The sequence below is a fragment of the Anopheles coluzzii genome, chromosome X (assembly GCF_943734685.1).
Source record: "Anopheles coluzzii chromosome X, AcolN3, whole genome shotgun sequence".
In the NCBI taxonomy this organism is placed as follows: Eukaryota; Metazoa; Arthropoda; class Insecta; order Diptera; family Culicidae; genus Anopheles; species Anopheles coluzzii.
Genome location: NC_064669.1, coordinates 7,116,490 through 7,135,423, shown reverse-complemented (window position 1 = coordinate 7,135,423; position 18,934 = coordinate 7,116,490). Strand labels below are relative to the sequence as shown.

Genomic DNA, 18,934 nt, shown 5'->3' with positions numbered 1-18,934 from the left:
GGATAGATCCTCACACAACACAGCCTTCAGTTTGCGGTTTTTATAGACCCTCAGTGCACATCCTATCTTCAGTGTCAAATTAGTCGTTTTCAACCCGTTTCCCATTTGGTGAGACGTTCAGACGCTTCATAAATTCCCCCGAACCAAACGACTTGGCTTGCCGCACAAAGTAAAGAGCAGAAGTAACGCTTTCGGCACACGATGGTTTTTGTTTGTTTCGGGCAAGCATTAGCCATAATTTCGGTCGCCAAAAGCACACGAAGCCGATGAGAAGCGGGACCAAAAAATAATGATACAATGTCACTGACAGCAATGTTGAACCGGGAAATGTGACATGTGAGATTTGACCTTTACGGAAATGTAACAGAAAATGTATTCCCTCGTGGTGAAGTGTACTCTTTTTTGGTGAAAGTCTAGAGCACCTGACAAGGATTTCATCGGGCTGTTACGACCGTTTCACAAATATTTTGATATTCTACTGTATCCATCATTTAACGAGTAAGGGAACATATTCAACAATAAGTTGGAAATTCTTGGATCCTCGGAAACGTGCTTGAAAACCCCCTGTAGTTACATTAAAAATCTATTTATTGACAATTTTGTGACTCCTAGCGCAAGGTCGTTTAACCTACAAATAACCAAATTGACCATTTCCTGTAGTTATCCTACAGCACAGTGAGATTCATAATTTCAAAATTGAGACACAGAGTCGTAACCTTTTAAACTTCAAAGTTCATCAATTGAATAATAAAAATAGGAAGACTGCATCGATCAGATGATGTAACAGAATCTCCTCAGAATGTTTCTCCCCAGAATCTACAAAAAGCAAATGGGATATAAAACATCCTTCAGCTTATTCTTCTCTGACATTAGCCGTTTAAAAAAACTTCCCCAGATTTACCTTCCCGTGTACACAGAAACGGTCTCACCGGATGGGAAACGATCCACGTCCGGTCTTGCAGGAGCCGGTTGCCCGTCTACCGCTCTATCTACAAAGGCTCCCGGTAGCCCAGGCCGGTAAAATGGAACCAGTAACAAACGCTTGCCATCTAAAAGTCGTAAAAAAGGGTACACTTACAGCAATTGCTCCCACTGTGTGTACCGCAACGACGACCCAAACGCTAACCTTTCGGGTTCGGGCGCAATGTGTAACGCTGCTGCTGCTGGAAAAGGAAATGGAGCCCTTTCCGGTGGATATTTTTACACCCGGGGAAAAAGGCTCCATCTCCCCCTTTCCTCCCGCCTCCAGTGTTCCCTCTAGTGACATCCCGTCGTACCTTTTTCAGTGTGTCGCACGCTGCCGGCATTGCTCATCGCAATTAGAGCCGGTGGCTTTCATCGGTGCGGTTCCATTACATTCTTCGCCTGGGAAAAATTATATTTTTATGTTCCGACCAACCCCCCACCCCCCCACCCAGGCCGCCTTTGTTCTGGGAAAGCTTTCACCGGTCAACTCTGCCGCCGACGACAGCGATAGCGATAAAAACCGAGAATGTCAACATACCCGCCTTTAACAGCACAAAAAAAGCCCCACCTTACAGGAATCTAATCATTTGTCCCGATCGGGATTTTTCCATTTTGTCTCTCTATTTATCTGTGTGTCTATGTGTGTGTGTATGTGTGTGTTTAGAGCTTCATTTGGCCGCTGGCCCGGGCCGCGGACGAGACGGAAACGATAACGGTCGAGCTGCGGCAGCAGACGACCAAGATCCTGCTCAAGACGGCGATCGGCGTGTCGGGGTCCGGGACGCCCTCGAGCCGCGGCAGCATCACCAGCAGCACGAAAATTATCGGCCGATTCGTCATGCTAGCGCAAGGTAAATTTAATTTGTTCTCCAACCCGCCCTCCTTCCAACCGTTCCCCCTTTTCTCCAGCCGGATGTGGCTCCGGCGGAGCTGTCGCCGTGCTGCTGAAATACAATTTAATACTAATTACGGGCGCGCTTCGCCTTCCTTCGTTTGCTCTCGCACGCCCTCCCACCGACAGCACTCATCCACGAGGGCCGGCTGCGGATAGAGGACCGGCTGGTGGACCTGTCCAACAAGCCAATCGATGTAAGGATGGGCCCCGACGGCTTTTCGGATGGCATTTTAATATGGCGACCGGCGTGGCCCGTGCGTACCGCTTGACAGTGGGGCAGCAACACGGAAACAGTGCAAAGGTTACCGGGATGGCGGGGGAGGTCTCCGTGACCCACCCGGGAACGTGCCACGCTCACGAAGCAAAACAGCACGTTCCCATTTCAACTGACAACCGGTTGGGGCCATTTTTCTTCGAAAGCAAATAATTAAAGTATTGGAAGTGGCTGTTGTTTTGCTGTGTTTTGCCTTGCTGCTCAAACGGTACCAGGCGGGCTGCCGGCGTTGACATTAGGCGATTTATCTCTCTCTCTCTCTCTCTCTCTCTCTCTCTCTCTCTCTCTCTCTCTCTCTCTCTCTCTCTCTCTCTCTCTCTCTCTCTATCTTTCCCCTCCGGGTAGGCATACGTCAGCTTCGACGTGTACTACCAGAGTCCGGAGGACGAGTCGGGCAACTTTTACGCGCCCCGCGTCGTCCACTCGCTCCACCAGCAGTCCAGCATCGACGACGACCAGCAGATGCTGCTCAACATCGAGCAAAACATTGCCAACCTCGAGAAGAGCATCACGCAGGGCAAGGGGGTGGACGGGGCGGGCCCGTCCGGCGGTGGTCAGGCCGGCCAGCGCCGGCCCGGCCGCACCAGCAACGGGGGCGACCGGAAACCGAACATCATCAAGCGCGTCATGTCTTCCGGGTCGGCGGGGCTCGGCGAACGGGCACCGCCGGCCCGGTCGCCCGGCCCCGCCGACCACGCCTCGTCCGACAATGAGGCGTCCGTGCGGCCGGCGCGCTCGCTCGCCGACAAGAAGGTGACGCTGCGGACGGTGCGCAACTTCATGCGGCTCGGGCGGTCGCGCCAGTCGTCGCGCGAAAGCACCGCCAGCAGCACGGAGGACGAGGGCAAATCGCTCATCGGCGACACGGACTACACGCGGGTACAGCCCGAACCGGCGGCGGAGGGCGGTGGCGAGGGACCGGCCGGCCGGTCGGTCGGGTTCGAGGGGGGCGAGGGGCAGCCGGCGGCACCAGCGGACAGCCCAACGCATGGGCGGGCGGGCGGCGAAAACGTATCGCAAACGTGCAGTACCCACTCGAACGCGTCCAGCGACGGCGAGGATGTAACCGCTAATGAGAAGCTGAAGAAGTAAGTGATGCTGGGACCGTCGGAAAAGGGTCGTAGCAGTTGGTACCTAGTGATGGGGAATGGCAACATCAGCAGCGTGAATGAGTGAGAGGGCATAGGGAATTAAATCGATCAGCTCACTCGCTAGGAGTTATAGAAGGCTACCGTGGGTGAATCGATATGGAGCGGTTAATCTTACCCTGGTAATACCCTCGGTAGTGTGATTTAACTCAAGAATTGATTGAACTGACTAAAAGAGACATGCTAGTCGATACAGAGAGTTGTCTCATGAACGAGCGAAAAGAGTTATAACTCTTTAACTCTTGTACCAATGAAAGTCCCATCGAGAATTTACCTCCCTAGGGAGGTAGGTGATTCACAAATCATTTGATTCACCATTAAAGAGTTGCTAGTGGACACGGATGAGACAAATGACTCATTGGGATTAAACTGATAGAACTCACGATTGCTTCAATTCACTTTAAACGAGTTGCTAGATAGTGTGAATGAAATTAAACCCCGGTAGGATTTGTTTGTCAGCCGGTCTCGTAGTATAGTCGTCAACTCGTACGACTTAACATCATGCCCGTCATGGGTTCAATCCCCAAATAGACCGCGCCGCCATACGTAGGACTGACTATCCTGCTATGGGAGGGGGGGAAATCAATTAGTCACTGAAAGCCAAACCCACAAGAGGTAAAGGCAGCCTTTGACCGACAACGGTTGTTGAGCCAAAGAAGAAGAAGAAGAAGAAGAAGATTTGTTTGGCGCATCGATGATTTGAATCACTTTGAGCGAGCTGCAAGCCACCAAAAATATTTAAATCATTTGTCTGAATTAAACTCAACTGTTTTGAAGTTAACACGCAGAGCTCAATAACTAAGTCACATTATTCTCCCCAAGGAGTTATTTCATTCCCGAATATATCATTCACATTGAGAGTTGAGAGTTAAGACATCTTTGTTCTCAATTCAACTCTCGAAAGAGTCATTCGAATAATGATTGATTTATTATTCACTACGAAAAGTCAAAGCTTGGCACTGAGAGCTCAATAACTCATCCAGATTAAACTCCTGAAAGAGTTATTTAGCTCACGAATCATTTAATTAATTTTGAGAAAGTTATAAGCTACTAAGAAAAGTTAAATGAGCCATTAAGAATGAAAGAGTTATTACTCACTAATGACTGTGGTTTGCAGAGCTCGAAATTTATCTCGCGAAAAAGCTACTACTCTCACGAATGATTTAACTCTCTGGAGTAACTCAAAACATACCCAAGACTTCACTCGCTCTTCGCTCGCTCTGAATCAATGTGCCCATCACTAGTTGCAACACGACGCATCCAATTAATTCATTACGAGGGCGAGCCGTTTGTTATGACGAGCGAGATTTTCCTCGCCAGGCAGAGAACAAATAACGCAAACATCGCGTCATAGCATCCGTAGCGCAAACACTACCATTACGCTTTGTTTTGTGATGCCTGTCTGTGCTTTTGCACGAATGGAGCTATTCAATTAGCGGTGCCGCTCCAAGTGAATAGATAGCGCCGTGCCTAGGCTTCAAGATGACGTTTGAGGTTTTGTTTTCTTTCATTCGCTCATTCGACTGTGCGTCGTGGAGTGGCGGGCTGGGGCGAAGCGTGCCTTCCGAACCGGTGCCCACGCGCACACCCTACGGGCGCCAAGGAGCAGCATTAATCCTAATGCACCTAATTGAAGGAGGACGCCTTGCGGGCAGACAAGAGGCCCGATGGTTTTGCTCGCCAGCTTTCGATGGGATTAATTGGATTGCGTTTAGCCCCGGTGCCCGGTGCCATTTGCTAAGCTGACAGCCATTCCGGCGTTGTTACTTACTGTTGCTCTTCCGCGTGCCCATCGACAGAATCAAGAGCCTGGCGAAAGGGAACGACCACCTCAAGTCGCAGGACTTTCAGGTCTGCGTTACCGTCATCGAGGCCCGCCAGCTGCCCGGCCTGAACATGGACCCGGTCGTCTGCATCCAGGTCGGGGACCAGAAGAAGTACACCAGCGTGAAGGAGAGCACCAACTGCCCGTACTACAACGAGGTACTGGGGGAGCGCGCGTTGTTGTTGTTTGTTTTTTTTTCTGTTTTGCTTTTCCAGGATCTTAATCTTACTCTCTCTCTTCTCCCGCCCTCCGTTTCATTCGGTTTCGTCCTTCCCAGTACTTTGTGTTCGACTTTCACATGCCGCCGGTGATGCTGTTCGACAAGATCATCACACTTTCCGTAAGTAGTGGACCATTGAATTGGTTTGTTTAGGGCAGCTCGGTTAGGGGGCTGGGTGAGTCGCTGTAGCTGGGCCAGTGGCGGTCGCGGCATGTTGCAGGGCGAAGAAAGATGTCCAACGAATGAGCCTGAGACGCGCATTGCCACGTGCTTGTAATTCAACCGACGCATTTGTGTGGTTTGAATAGTGTGAGCGTCTTTCGTAACGTTTCGTTTGACATCCTCCTTGCCGCAGGCAGGCAAGGCATACGTAGGTCAACAGGGGCAGCTAGATGTTCACACGCATTTGCCTAGAGATGGCGCTTCTTCATTAGTTTTTTTTTGCAAATGAGTCCGCAAACATTTAGAATTGAACAGTAAGCAGCGCCCGATTGCTCGAATCCCAATCGCTGGATTCGTGATAATCGGACCGTTTCGATTAGCTCCGCCCCAACTGCAACGCATTCATTCGCTTGCCCCCCCTCCTCCATGTTTGACAGGTCATCCATTCACGCAAGTTCATGCGCTCCGGAACGGTGGTGGGCTCGTTCAAAATCGATCTCAAAACAGTCTACGATGCGCCCGGTAGCTACCTTCTTTTTTTATCAAATTCTTTCAAATTCATATCTGTACGACTATTCCAAAACACGAAAGCAACATCCACTCTTTCTCTATCTGTGTCTCTATCTATCTCTCTTCCTTGCATTTCGTTCACCATTTTCGTGTGTCTTCCTTCTCATGTACTGCCTGTTCTATCTGCTCTGTTTCCCGATGTTCCCTGAACCTCTGTGTTGCTTTCGTTACTCACCAACCAACCTGCTTTCGGCACTAGCTCGCTTTTGGCACCCCTCTCCCTCTGCCCACTTCTTCTCAATTTCCCGGCACTCCTTGTCCAATCTGTTTTCCATCACCAAACAACCAAAAAACCCCTTCCAACACAACTCTTCTCTTTTCTCGATGTTGTGAGTCATTGTTATCACCAAAAAAAAAAAAAAAACAAAAACCGAACGCACCTTCGGTCTTTTCCCCGGTGCTCATTCTAATGCGCGCTCGTTTGGGTGTATGTGTGTGTGTATGTTACTTTGTGCTGCACTCCGATCACCACCTCCACCGGCCGACCCAGATCATCAGTTCTACCACAAGTGGGCCCTGCTGTCCGATCCGGAGGACTTTGCGGCGGGCCCGAAGGGTTACCTCAAGTGTGACGTCGGCATCATCGGCAAGGGCGACACGGTGAAGGTGCCGCCCAAATCGGAGAAGGACCCGGACGACATCGAAGCGTAAGTAGAGTTTAGAGACCAAGCCTGGACTGCCTACCATCGGCTTTCCTTTTATGACAGGAACCTACTGCTCCCGGACGGTGTGCCGATCGAGCGGCAGCGGGCAAAGTTCATCGTGAAGGTGTACCGGGCGGACGGGCTGCCGCGCATGAACTCGTCCATCATGGCGAACGTGAAGCGGGCGTTCACCGGCGAGACGAAGGATCTGGTCAACCCGTACGTGCAGGTGTCGTTCGCCGGGCTGACGGTGAGTGGCGATTTCCCACGACAGACACAGTTGACAGAGTGTCGGAGTGCTCTTACTCCCGAACCTCCATCTTTCTCTCTCTCTCTCTGTCTATCCCATGCAGGGCAAAACGAACGTGAAGAAGGCATCGTACAATCCGGTGTGGAACGAGCAGCTCGTCTTTACCGAGATGTTTCCGCCACTGTGCCAGCGCATCAAGATACAGCTGCGCGATGCCGACCCGATGAAGCCGTCGATCATCGGCACGCACTACATCGACCTGAAGCAGATCTCGAACGACGGCGAGAAGGGTTTCCTGCCGACGTACGGGCCCTCGTTCGTGCATCTGTACGGGTCGACGCGGGACTACAACCTGCTCGACCAGCACTCGAACCTGAACACGGGCCTGGGCGAGGGCGTTAGCTACCGGGCCCGGCTGCTCATCGCGATCCGGACGGAGATTACCGACAACGTGGAGCTGTTCGCCGACAAGAATGGTGAGTGTTTGCGCGTTAGGCCGACTCACGGCTCGACTAGGAGTGAGGATGTACTACGTTCGTTCGCTGGATGCAAATAACTCATCTTTTGTTTGATGAACCTTTGATCAGCAGATGAAGTTGCGAATCATGATTCATTTAAATGATTCACAAATAATTTACAAGACATATTAGGGATTCATATGATGTTCATTGACTCTTTTCTAACCAGATTGAATCATGACCAGTGCTGCAAAATGTCACTGTCAATGTCATAAAATATCTGTTTCAAACAAAATACTTGTCAGCGTCATATGCTCAATTGTGGTAATAAGAGGTCCTGCTCAAACAGTTGATATGACCAATATATGCTTGGTGTCATTATAGCAACCAACTGCTTGCCAAGTCACTTTGTCATGACTTTTTTTTACTGTGGTCAGTTCTGCAAAATGTCTCTGACATGATCATGACAAATTCCGACTGAAACAAAATCTTGACAGCATCATGAGCTCTACTGTGATGACAAGAGGCGAGACTCAAACAGTTGGTGAGTAGGGTACTACAAAAATGTCATCAAGCATGTGATTTATTCACCAACTGGTTGAATCTCACCACTGATCGTCACAGTTATGTACGTGAGCTGACTTGAACTTCGTTTCAGCCATGATTGTTCGTACAGTGGTATTTGGAAGCACTGTTCACAGCCATACATAAATCAAGATTATGCTTGCAACAGAATTAAGATCAGCTCTTCAGTCCGAGTATCGCGTTGGACTCAAGCTTACGTACGTTGGGTTCGGCAAGACGCGTTCGGCATGTCATGACGCATTTTCATTGAGTATCAGCATTGATCATCAAGCTACCTTGGATATGTTCATTGTTTTCGGTGTTGATCGTCACGTGCTACTCATGCCATTTTGCAGCACTGCTCATGACACTTTGAAGGCTATGAATCCTAAAAGTTGAACATTTTTCGGCAGATTGTAGAGTCGATATTTGATGCATATAACTCACTTTTCACGAGCGAATCAAATCTTTTTAAGCGATTGTAAATTTGAGCTCAATTCGAGGAATTTGGTCTGGCGAGTTACATTCCATTTTCAAACATTACTCACATGATGAGGCATATAAACAAAGTATCATTAAAAGATACATTCTTGGTTTTGTGAATAATGATTCTTTCTCGTGATTAAAAATAAAGGTTACAAATCGATTCAATTATACAATCACACATCTTTGATGAGTGCTATTAAAACGATGTTATCAAAAGATCGCTTGTTCGATTTGTGAAACGTGATTCTGAATTGAATAGAATGGTACATTTTCAGCAGTTTTGATGTTGTTAGGTTTTTGAGCTCCAGCTCGAGTTGTTTTTATTATTTTTCGTAGCAAAAATAGACCAACATGAATGCTTAATTGACACAGAATATTCAGAAAGCTTGCCTATGATTCAGATCAATGGAAAACACTGTAACTGTTGTGCACATACTGAAGATACGAATCGCAATTCTTAAGACTCAAACGCTCGTTCTGCTCTGAGCTGATAATTGAACTAATACCTTCAGCTGGGTTTACTTCTGATGCATTTCATGAAGAAATATTGGAGCTTAACTCGAAAATATAAGCATGCGATTCGTGATTCAATTGCGATGTTTTAGATTACTTTAAAGACAGCAATTCTGGTTTTATTTCTTCAGTGGAGGTGGAACCGACGCTGCCGATCTGCGAGTCGTCCTACTGCAAGACGGACGGGTTCTTCCTGTTCGCGTCCGTGCTCGAGGCGTCGATGCTGGACAAGAAGGTGTGCGACCGGTCCGTGTACTTCGAGCTGAGCATGGGTAACGCGGGCAACTCGCTCGACGGGCACAACGAGAGCGCCACCACCAACATGGACGACGACGACGATCCGGGTAAGTGGCCGTAAGTGTGTCTAGTGTTGGGTTTCATGAATCTTTCGATGAGATTCATTCATATGAATCATCGGGGATAAGTGATTCGAATCTCGAGTTGATTCTTCAAAGATCACGTTGAATCTTCACGAAGTTTCAAAGACTCATGAATCTTCAAAGATTCTTGAATCTCTAAATATTCATTAATCTCCGAGGATTCATGAGTCTCTTAAGATTAATTATTCTATGAGATTCATACATCCATTAAAATCCATATATCTCCAAGGATTCATGAATCTTTAAAGATGTATGATTTCCAAAATATTGAATTTGCCCAATCCCACCATGCCCGTTGTCGGTTCGCATGGACATTCCGGTATTCCAAGAAGTCTCAAAAGCCTGTATAGGCTGGCATGACCACGTAGGTTGTTACGCCAAGAAGAAGATAATGCTAGAGCTTTATGATGTTTTAGAGATGTATGAATCCGTTGAGATTCATGAATCTTTCCAACCGAGATTCAGATTCATTGAATCATTCCAAAGACTCATTCAGATTCCACTATCTGAATCTGATTTACCCAACACTAGTTGTGTCTTCTGTCACTCCCTTCTCTTTTTCCAACTCTGTTTCCCCTTTGCTTCCGCTCCCATGCAGTGTCGATCGATACGACCGCGTACAACAGCACGACGAGCGCGTGCAAACCGATCTCGCACGACAAGAACCACTACTACCTGCCGTACTGGGACTACAAGCCGTGCATGGACGTGCGGGCCTGGTTTCCGGACCTGCGGCGCCGCATGTACAACAGCAACATGATCGCGAAGATCAGCGAGCGGCTGGAGGTGGGCCTGGCCGAGACGAACCTGCTGCTGGAGGACGAGGACCCGACCGCCGAGGTGAAGCTGCGCGGCGTGCTGGAGGAGGTCGCCTCGAGCTGCAACAAGTACGTGACGATTACGCGCGGCGCCCTGGTCGGGCCGGGCACGGGCAAGACCAAGCTCGACAAGGAGCGGCTGAAGCTGTGCCAGCGCGAGCTCGAATCGATCGGCAACATGGCGCGCAATCTGCGCGCGCTCGTCACCAAGAGCTCGATGCGCGAACGGTACCGGACGGCGCAGAGCTACCTCGTGCGGTTGCGCTTCCTGGTGGAGGATCCGCAGCACGCCCTGCCGGACGTGTTTGTGTGGATGATCGCGAACGGGAAGCGGGTGGCGTACCATCGGCTGGACGCGCGCGACCTGCTGTACAGCACGATCGAGGAGGAGACGGGCGTGCACTGCGGCAAGGTGCAGACCGTGTTTCTCAAGCTGCCCGGCCGGCAGGCGGAGGGGCCGGCCGGGTGGCACGTGCGGGCCAAGCTGTCCCTCTACCTGTGGCTCGGCACGCTCAAGCACAAGCGCTTCTTCTACACCGGCCTGCCGAAGGGCTACGAGCTGCTGCACGAGCTGAAGAACGCGGAAAAGGTGAACGTGCCGGCGCCGACCACCGTGCACTACGTCGAGCGGCACGTGTTTCAGCTGCGCGCCCACATCTACCAGGCCCGGTCGCTGATCGGGTCGGACGCGTCCGGGCTGAGCGACCCGTACGCGACCGTGTACGTGACCGAGCACGCGAAAACGACGCAGGTGATCGAGGAGACGCTCAGCCCGACCTGGGACGAGCTGCTCGTGTTCGACGAGGTGACGGTGTACGGCTCGAAGGACGAGATACGGCGCGATCCGCCCACCATCGTGATCGACGTGTACGACCAGGACAAGGTGGGCAAGTCGGACTTTATCGGGCGCGCGATCGCCCGGCCGCGGGTGAAGCTGCGCGAGCACCACTACAGCACGCCCGTGCTCGAGTGGTTCGAGATAACGCGCGGGCTGGACGGGGCCGGCGAGCTGCTCGCCGCGTTCGAGATGCTCGAGCACGGCTCGGACGACGTGCCGCGCCTGTCCGACCCGAAGTACGTCGCGTGCAGCAGCAGCAGCAGCGGCGAGCACGCACCGCAACCGACGCTTGCCATCCTGCCGGTGCCGCAGGAGGTGCGGCCGAATCTCGCCCGGTTCCGCATCGAGGTGCTGTTCTGGGGGCTGCGCGACCTGAAGCGCGTCCACTTCATGACGGTGGACAAGCCGCGCATCGACATCGAGTGTTCCGGCCGCATCCTCAACTCGAGCATCGTGCAGAACGCGAAAAAGAATCCCAACTTTGCCAGCATGCTCAAGTTCTTCGACCTGGACCTGCCGGTCGAGGAGCGGTACGCGCCCCCGATCACGATCCGCGCGGTCGACTGCCGGTCGTTCGGGCGGTACACGCTCGTCGGCACGCACCAGATCACCTCGATCCACCGGTACATGCACCGGGCGCTGCCGAAGGAGGACCCGAAGCGGTACAACCAGGACGGGCAGCTGGTGCTGGCCCGGCGGCGCACGGACGCCGGTGGCAACGTGCTGCCCGAGGGGGGCATGCCGGGCGACTCGTGGTCGGGCGACAACCTCACCCTGTACGGGGCGGCTTGCGTTGCCAAGGGGGTGGGCGGTGGGGCCGGCAGGGCGGGCAAGCGCACGAAGCGCAAGGGCGCGGACGGTGCGCCGGGGGCCGGGTTCGAGGGGCAGGAGGGGGCGGGCCCGGACGGGGACGACGATGACGATGGGTCGAGCAAGGACTGGTGGACGAAGTACTTCCTGTCGTACGAGCGGCTGATCGAGTCGGCCAAGGGTGGCGCGGCCGGGGGAGCGGGTGCCGGCGCGGGCGGCGGAGGCGCGGGCGGGGCGGGAGCGATGGGGGGCGCGGAGCCGGGCGGCTCGGGCGACGGCGGCAAGAAGCTCGGCGTCAAGACGTCCCGGCTCGTGTCGAAGCTGAGCCCGAAGGCGGCAGCGCCGAAGAAGCCGCCGAATCCGCGCGTCGCCACCTGCCAGATCTACCCGAGCGAGCTGGAGTCGGTGTACGAGTACGGGCAGTTCCGCGAGTGGCTCCACTCGTTCCCGCTCTACCGCGGCAAGAAGACGGGCGACAGCACGGAGGACGAGACGCGCATCGTCGGCTTCTTCAAGGGCGCGATCAAGGTGTACCGGCTGCCGATCGAGAAGGGCATGGAGCCGGCGTTCGCGCCGACCCTGCCGCTGAACGATCCGATCCACGTGCTGGTGCGCGTGTACGTGGTGAAGGCGACCGATCTGCACCCGATGGACCTGAACGGGAAGGCCGACCCGTACGTGGTGCTGCAGCTCGGCAGCAAGCGCGTGTCGGACAAGGACAACTACGTCAGCAAGCAGCTGAATCCGGTGTTCGGCAAGTGCTTCGAGATCGAGGCGACGTTCCCGCAGGACTCGATGCTGACGGTGCAGATCTTCGACTGGGATCTGGTCGGGTCGGACGATCTGATCGGGGAGACGAAGATCGACCTGGAGAATCGGTTCTACAGCCGGCACCGGGCCATGTGCGGCATCTCCATGCGCTACGAAGAGTAAGTAGAGGGGAAGGTGTTTGTGTGTGTGTGTCTGTGTATGTGTGTGTGTTTTTTTTGTGGTGGGAGTACGGATCCAGGAACTACCCGATTTCGTGTTTGGATTCCGAATTACATGTCCAGATTTTAATTCTGGAGTCGATTCCAGTTTAAAGTCGATAGTTGATTCCGCTTCCGGAGCTGAATCCGATAATTGTTTCGGAGCTAATCTCAAGTCGATTTCGATTCCGATTCCAGAGAAAATACCGATTCTGATTCAGAAAAACTCAAATTCGCGTATTTTGATGTTTGGATACCGATTCCGGAGTTGATTCTGACTCCGGAGTTGATTCCGAATCAAGAGCTGATTCTGATTCCGGATCCAATTCCGATGTCAGAATCGCTTCAGGAGCCTATTTTGGTTCTAATTTCGGAGTCGATATCGATTCTGGAGCCGATTCTGATTCCGGAGTATATTTAACTTCCGGAGCCTATTTCAATCCCGGAGTCGATTCAGATTCTGCAATCGGTCCCGGTTCTAGTTCCGAAATTGATTTCAGTTCCAGAGCTGATTCAGATTCTAGAGCCGCTTTTGGAACTGATACTAGAGACGATTCCTATTCCGGCTCTGATTCTGGTTCCGGAGATGATCCGAAGTTGTTTTTGATTCCGATTTCGGAAGCAATTGGAGCAAAGCAATAAAGGGTTCAAACCCGGCTCCAAATCCGATCCCAGAACCGATTAAGAAAAAGATACCAATTCAGGATCCGAATGTGGTACCGAATCTGATTTAGGAGTCGATTCCAATTCTGAAGCCATTTCCTTAAGCGATTCATGATCCGCATCCGGCACCGAAACCCATTCTGGATCCAATTCTGGAAGCGATTCCAATTCAGGATCCGAATCCGGCACCAAATCTAATTCCAAATACGGAGCCGATTAAGGTAGCGATACCAATTCAGGATCCGAATCTGGCACCGAATCCGATTCTGGAAACGATTCCGATTACGAACTCAATTCCAATTCTGGAAGCTGACTATGGACCAACCATCCCGAATCGATTCAAAAAAAAATTGTACTAGTCTAAATCAGTTTCGGCCAAAACTTTATTTCTCCTTATCACTACTTTTCGCATTTGTCGTTGGGAGTTGTTGGGATGCTAGCGATCTTTTCGAACCCCTTCTCCGCAGCTCCGGCTACAACATCTGGCGCGATCCGATGAAGCCGACCCAGATCCTGTCGAAGCTGTGCAAGGACAACAAGCTGGAGGCACCGCAGTACCTGCAGGACCGCGTCACGATCGGGCGCTGCTGCTTTCTGTTCACGAGCGAGGAGATCCAGACCTGGTCCAGCCCGACCTCGATCAAGTACCGGGACGAGCATCTGGCGCTGGCGGTGCTGCACCGCTGGGAGGAGATGCCGCGCGTCGGCTGTAAGGTAAGGTTCTAGCACGACGCAAACATTCCAAAACGAACGGCCATATCTTCCACTTTGCTCCATAGATCGTGCCGGAGCACATCGAGGCGCGGTCGCTGTACAACAGCGACAAGCCGGGCATCGAGCAGGGCAAGCTGGAGATGTGGGTCGACATGTTCCCGATGGATATGCCGCTGCCGGGGCCACCGGTCGACATCTCGCCCCGCAAGCCGAAGTCGTACGAGCTGCGCGTGGTGATCTGGAACACGGACGACGTCGTGCTGGAGGACGATGCCTTCTTCACCGGCGAAAAGATGTCCGACATCTACGTGAAAGGGTAGGTAACAGCGGGTTTTTATTTTCTGGTGGAAACGATTTCTAGGCAAACAGGAGGTACGTGCTGGGCGTCCTCTATGGAAGTAAGATCCACTCTGGAGAACCATTTTTTAAGGTTTTCCTACGATTGGGATAAAAAAGGCTCACGGAAAGTGAGAACTTATTAGCCCCTGAGGATTTGTGCTCAACATCTGCGAGGTGAAAGGGTTCAGGGCACGCTCGAACCAAACGTCCTCCCCATTTCTAATGCTCCCAAATATCCCAAGCGTTCCTCGTAAGCTCATCTTAGCGTCTATGGAATGGAACTCTATTTGAAGCTTCCCAAAATCCAATTCTCCTTTCCTGCTCTGCTTGTTTTCTACGCCTCAGAAGTGCCGGTTTTCTAGCCTCAATATTAATTGATGTTACTACAGCTGCGGATAGCATGACCATTCCTATTGTTCCCCAGGCAGCTGTTCAATTTAATGAGATCGTATTTTGCTACCATGTCCTCTCTGTGCCGGTGCAGCACTGCAAGGCGTGTGCTGTCCGTGCCGCTGTCAACATCTGGCTGTTGTGTTTTGGCTTGAACTGTACGTTGCCTTTCGGCTACAGCCGCCCGGATGTGGATATCTAAAATGTGGTGCTTCCTTGACATGCAAATGGAATAGGGTTTTTTTTTTTTTTTGGTAAATCCCTTTCACTCATCCAAGGACACGGGCCTACGCAAAATGCAAACGCACTCTCGGTGTTGATGCTCCAGCGGTGGGGGTTGTACGGTGGCTTTGTGTTTTTGAAATTTTAGCCCCCCCCCCCCCCCGACCACCCACATTTCTTTCACATTTTCTCGCCCCTTGGTGCCACCATTGCTGCATGCTCAAGCCATGCAATGCCCTGACATGCTTCACGGGAAGAAGATTTTCTGCCCAAACCTTTGCTGCCCGGACGGGACATCGCTTGTGGGACCCGATGCGAATGTTTTCAAATCCCAAACAATGGAATGTACCGGGCAGTGATAGAGCATGGTGGGTGGAAACCTTTTTTCTGTCGGTGACCTTTTTCTCCAAGAAATATCGGTCAAAATAGTGTGAGAAGCTTGCGGTTGGGATCGTTCCTGGAAATGGGAAGCCGAAAACATTCCAACAGGAACTTACAATTTTTGGGATTTTGTAGCCGTGAATCCTGTGTGCATGTGTGTATGTCTGTTTTAATTTTATTTACTACAGTTTGATAGTAGCATGCCGGCATAACTGAGCATAAATCGATTGCGAAGCTTCTTGGCAAAATAAAAAACGACTAAAACCATGCTCTTGCTTAATGTTGAGCAATCTCAACTGTGGAATCTTCCGACTCTGTCTGTGATGCCTGCATGTAGGAATTCTTCGGAACGTTTTGACATGTTTTTTTGTCTCTTCTCTCCTTTCATTTCAATAAACTTGGAGGAAGGATACGGGCTGGGTGTTTCTACTAGATTTGTCCTTTCTCTTGCTATCTCGTTCCATCTCCTTGTGTCGCTCATTCCTCCCTTACCGTGTGATGTGAAAACCTTTCATGGTAATGGTTTTTCGGACTGCCATTCTCAACACCGGCAGTGGCTTACGGTGTTGTGCCCGATCTAGATGAAGAAGTTACGAATTAGAGCTGAAATTATGGTATGCACATGCTACCAACAAGGATATTGGCAATTGAAAAAATATATTCTACAACATGCTGGTAAATTAATGCCTTTCTTTAATGTATTGAATGCAAAAAAAAAGGTTTTCGCGTGTGCCTGAGACAACGGCAGCATCGCCTTCCAGGAACTGGCTCCTAACGCCAGCCATAATTGTTCGGCATTTCTTCGATTGCCCTTTTGCGTCGCTGCATCGCTATGTATCGCCTTGAAAGTTCGCAATTGAATTTTAGGTCGGGGTAGAGGGATAAAAACCAGTTTGACCAGTCTGGTAACAACAGCTAACAAATCATATTTTATCCTCGTCGAAGGGAGGGAGGGAGGGACCATGCAGTAAGTACAGCGTTTTTGGGCTCTATTTTCTGGCAAAAATGTCAATTCTATTGCATATTTTATCAGTCGTGCTCCTCATACAGCTACTAGGACTAGCTTTTTTAAATGTAATGTTCAAGGCTATTTAATATTGAATGTGCTATCGTTTTTTTCTAATCTTCCAAAGAGCAATGATAATGTGGAGCTGATTTTTCTTGACAATATAGAGCCGATTGTTTAATGACTCAAAATCAAATATTGAATCTTTTTATTGTGTTTGATAATAGTATAAAAGGATGTTGTAAAGAAACAATTAATTACCATAATTATTAGTCAATAATTAATTTAGTTCCGAGCAACACACTGCATGTTGGCAAACTAAAAATTCACCTAGAATGTCTTATTCGTATCAGAAGTGAAACAAAATTCCAACAACACAACTGCCTGATTTTGGAGCCGCCTCGGCGAAAACAAACAATGCAATAAAATCATAAAAAGGAACCTCGATGGAGGCGCCTTGTATTTGACGAAAAATGGTTGTTTGTATGCTAATGTGCAACACTTTACAGGGGTTTTCAAGCGATTTTCGAATGTGAACGTTATTATTCACTGGGTGCAAGATTTTAATCCACAACAAACAGATTTTTCATTTTCATGATATTCTTTTTTAAATTCTTCAGCATGATTTTCAACACTTTAACGGTCTATCACTATCTTTTTTCCCACCAGGGGTTTAAAGCCTTATCTCATCAAGATTTATGCAATATTTTCAAAATTAAAATTACATGCATTTTTATGCATCTTTTTCCGGCTCCACAACTATTCAGTTGCGTTATGAATTACAGGGTTTTTCGTGTCCATTTCCAGTGTCAACAACATTTTTCATTGGTTGCGAGATGTTTTTCAACAGCTGTCAAATGTTGTATTTGCATCACAATTATGTTTCAGTTCATTCACACAAGATCAACACGTCTCAAGCTGGCTTGAGTTAGACAATTCTTTGTGATGTGTTGAAAATCATGTGTAAGAACTGAAATTTAAAAAAAATACTAGAAAACCGAGTAATTTAAAAAAAATATTGTACATATCTTGATGAGCAGCCGATTCCAAACCCCAGGTGAAAAAAAAAAGATGCCAAGAGACCGTTGAAGTGTTGAAAATCATACTGAGGAAATTAAAATTTATTATGAAATATGAAATATCAGAGTGGTGTGGATTACAGGGTTTTCCAAGTCAGTCTCGAATGTGAACGTTGTTATTCATCGCTTGCAAGATGTTAAACATCAATATGATATTTAATTTCGATTACAATAATTTTTAAATTCTTACAAATGATTTTCAATACTTCTGAAGCTGGATTGAGTTTGACAGTTTTTTGTAATGTGTTGAGAATCATGTTTAAAAACTGAAGTTTCATATTGAAACAAATACACTATTTGACCGCTGTTGAAAAACATCTTGGATGCGGCGAATAATGATGTGCACATTGGAAAATGACTTGGAAAACCCTGCATTTCAGTTAATCCACATGATTTTCAACACGTCTCAAGCTGAATTGAGTTGGACAATTCTTAGTTATTTGTTGAAAATCAGGCGTAAGAACTGGAATTTAGAATGTTGTACAAATCTTGATGAGCAGCTGATTTCAAATTCCGATTGAAAAATAATGTCAAGAGACCGTTGAAATGTTGAAAATCATGCTAAAGAAATAAAAGAATGAAAATTAAAATTAAAATTAAAAATCAGATTGTTGTGGAATAACATTTTGTATTCGGTGAATAACAACGTTTACATTCAAAAATGGCTTGGAAACCCCTGTATATCAAATTCTTGAAACTTTTACTGAGGGCAACTAAAATTTCTTTCCACAGAATTATTGCCTGCCCTTTAGCATTGTTTGAAGATTGTTCGAGCGAGTCGAACAGTAGGGGCAAACAAGTGGCACTAATACTGTTTCACACGATTGCAGGTGGCTGAAGGGACCGCAGGACATGCAGGCGACCGACATCCACTACCGGTCGCTCACCGGCGAGGGCAACTTCAACTGGCGCTTCATCTACCCGTTCGAGTATCTGGCGGCCGAGGAGCGGATCGTGCTGTCGCGCAAGGAGTCCCTGTTCAGCTGGGACGAGACGGAGGTGAAGATACCGGCCCGGCTGGAGCTGCAGGTGTGGGACGCGGACCACTTCTCCGCGGACGACTTCCTCGGTGCCATCTCGCTCAACCTGAACCGGTTTCCGCGCGGCGCCAAATCGTCCAAGCTGTGCACGCTCGACATGCTGCGCACGGACAACGTGCCGACGGTGAACATCTTCAAGCAGAAGCGCGTCCGCGGCTGGTGGCCGTTCTTCATCAAGAAGGAGAACGACGAGATGGAGCTGACCGGCAAGGTGGAGGCGGAGATCCATCTGCTGACGAAGGAGGAGGCGGAAAAGAATCCGGCCGGTTTCGGGCGCAACGAGCCGGACCCGCTCGAAAAGCCAAAGTAAG

General features: G+C 49.7%; 2 protein-coding genes across 2 annotated transcripts in view; one reads left to right on the top strand and one right to left on the bottom strand.

Moving 5' to 3' along the window:
- LOC120958800 (ras-interacting protein RIP3) overlaps window positions 1-18,934 on the bottom strand; it is a 230,308-nt gene that overhangs the window by 32,525 nt on the left and 178,849 nt on the right. The gene's annotated exons all lie outside the window — the stretch shown is intronic.
- LOC120952306 (otoferlin-like) overlaps window positions 1-18,934 on the top strand; it is a 30,043-nt gene that overhangs the window by 8,229 nt on the left and 2,880 nt on the right. The window contains exons 4-17 of the mRNA XM_040371583.2: window positions 1,631-1,817; window positions 1,988-2,055; window positions 2,481-3,223; window positions 5,083-5,266; window positions 5,386-5,448; window positions 5,928-6,012; window positions 6,551-6,707; window positions 6,768-6,954; window positions 7,058-7,430; window positions 9,107-9,319; window positions 9,954-12,750; window positions 13,920-14,166; window positions 14,232-14,482; window positions 18,414-18,929. Coding sequence (XP_040227517.2) covers window positions 1,631-1,817; window positions 1,988-2,055; window positions 2,481-3,223; window positions 5,083-5,266; window positions 5,386-5,448; window positions 5,928-6,012; window positions 6,551-6,707; window positions 6,768-6,954; window positions 7,058-7,430; window positions 9,107-9,319; window positions 9,954-12,750; window positions 13,920-14,166; window positions 14,232-14,482; window positions 18,414-18,929 — 6,071 coding nt within the window. The remainder of the gene's footprint in view (window positions 1-1,630; window positions 1,818-1,987; window positions 2,056-2,480; window positions 3,224-5,082; window positions 5,267-5,385; window positions 5,449-5,927; window positions 6,013-6,550; window positions 6,708-6,767; window positions 6,955-7,057; window positions 7,431-9,106; window positions 9,320-9,953; window positions 12,751-13,919; window positions 14,167-14,231; window positions 14,483-18,413; window positions 18,930-18,934) is intronic.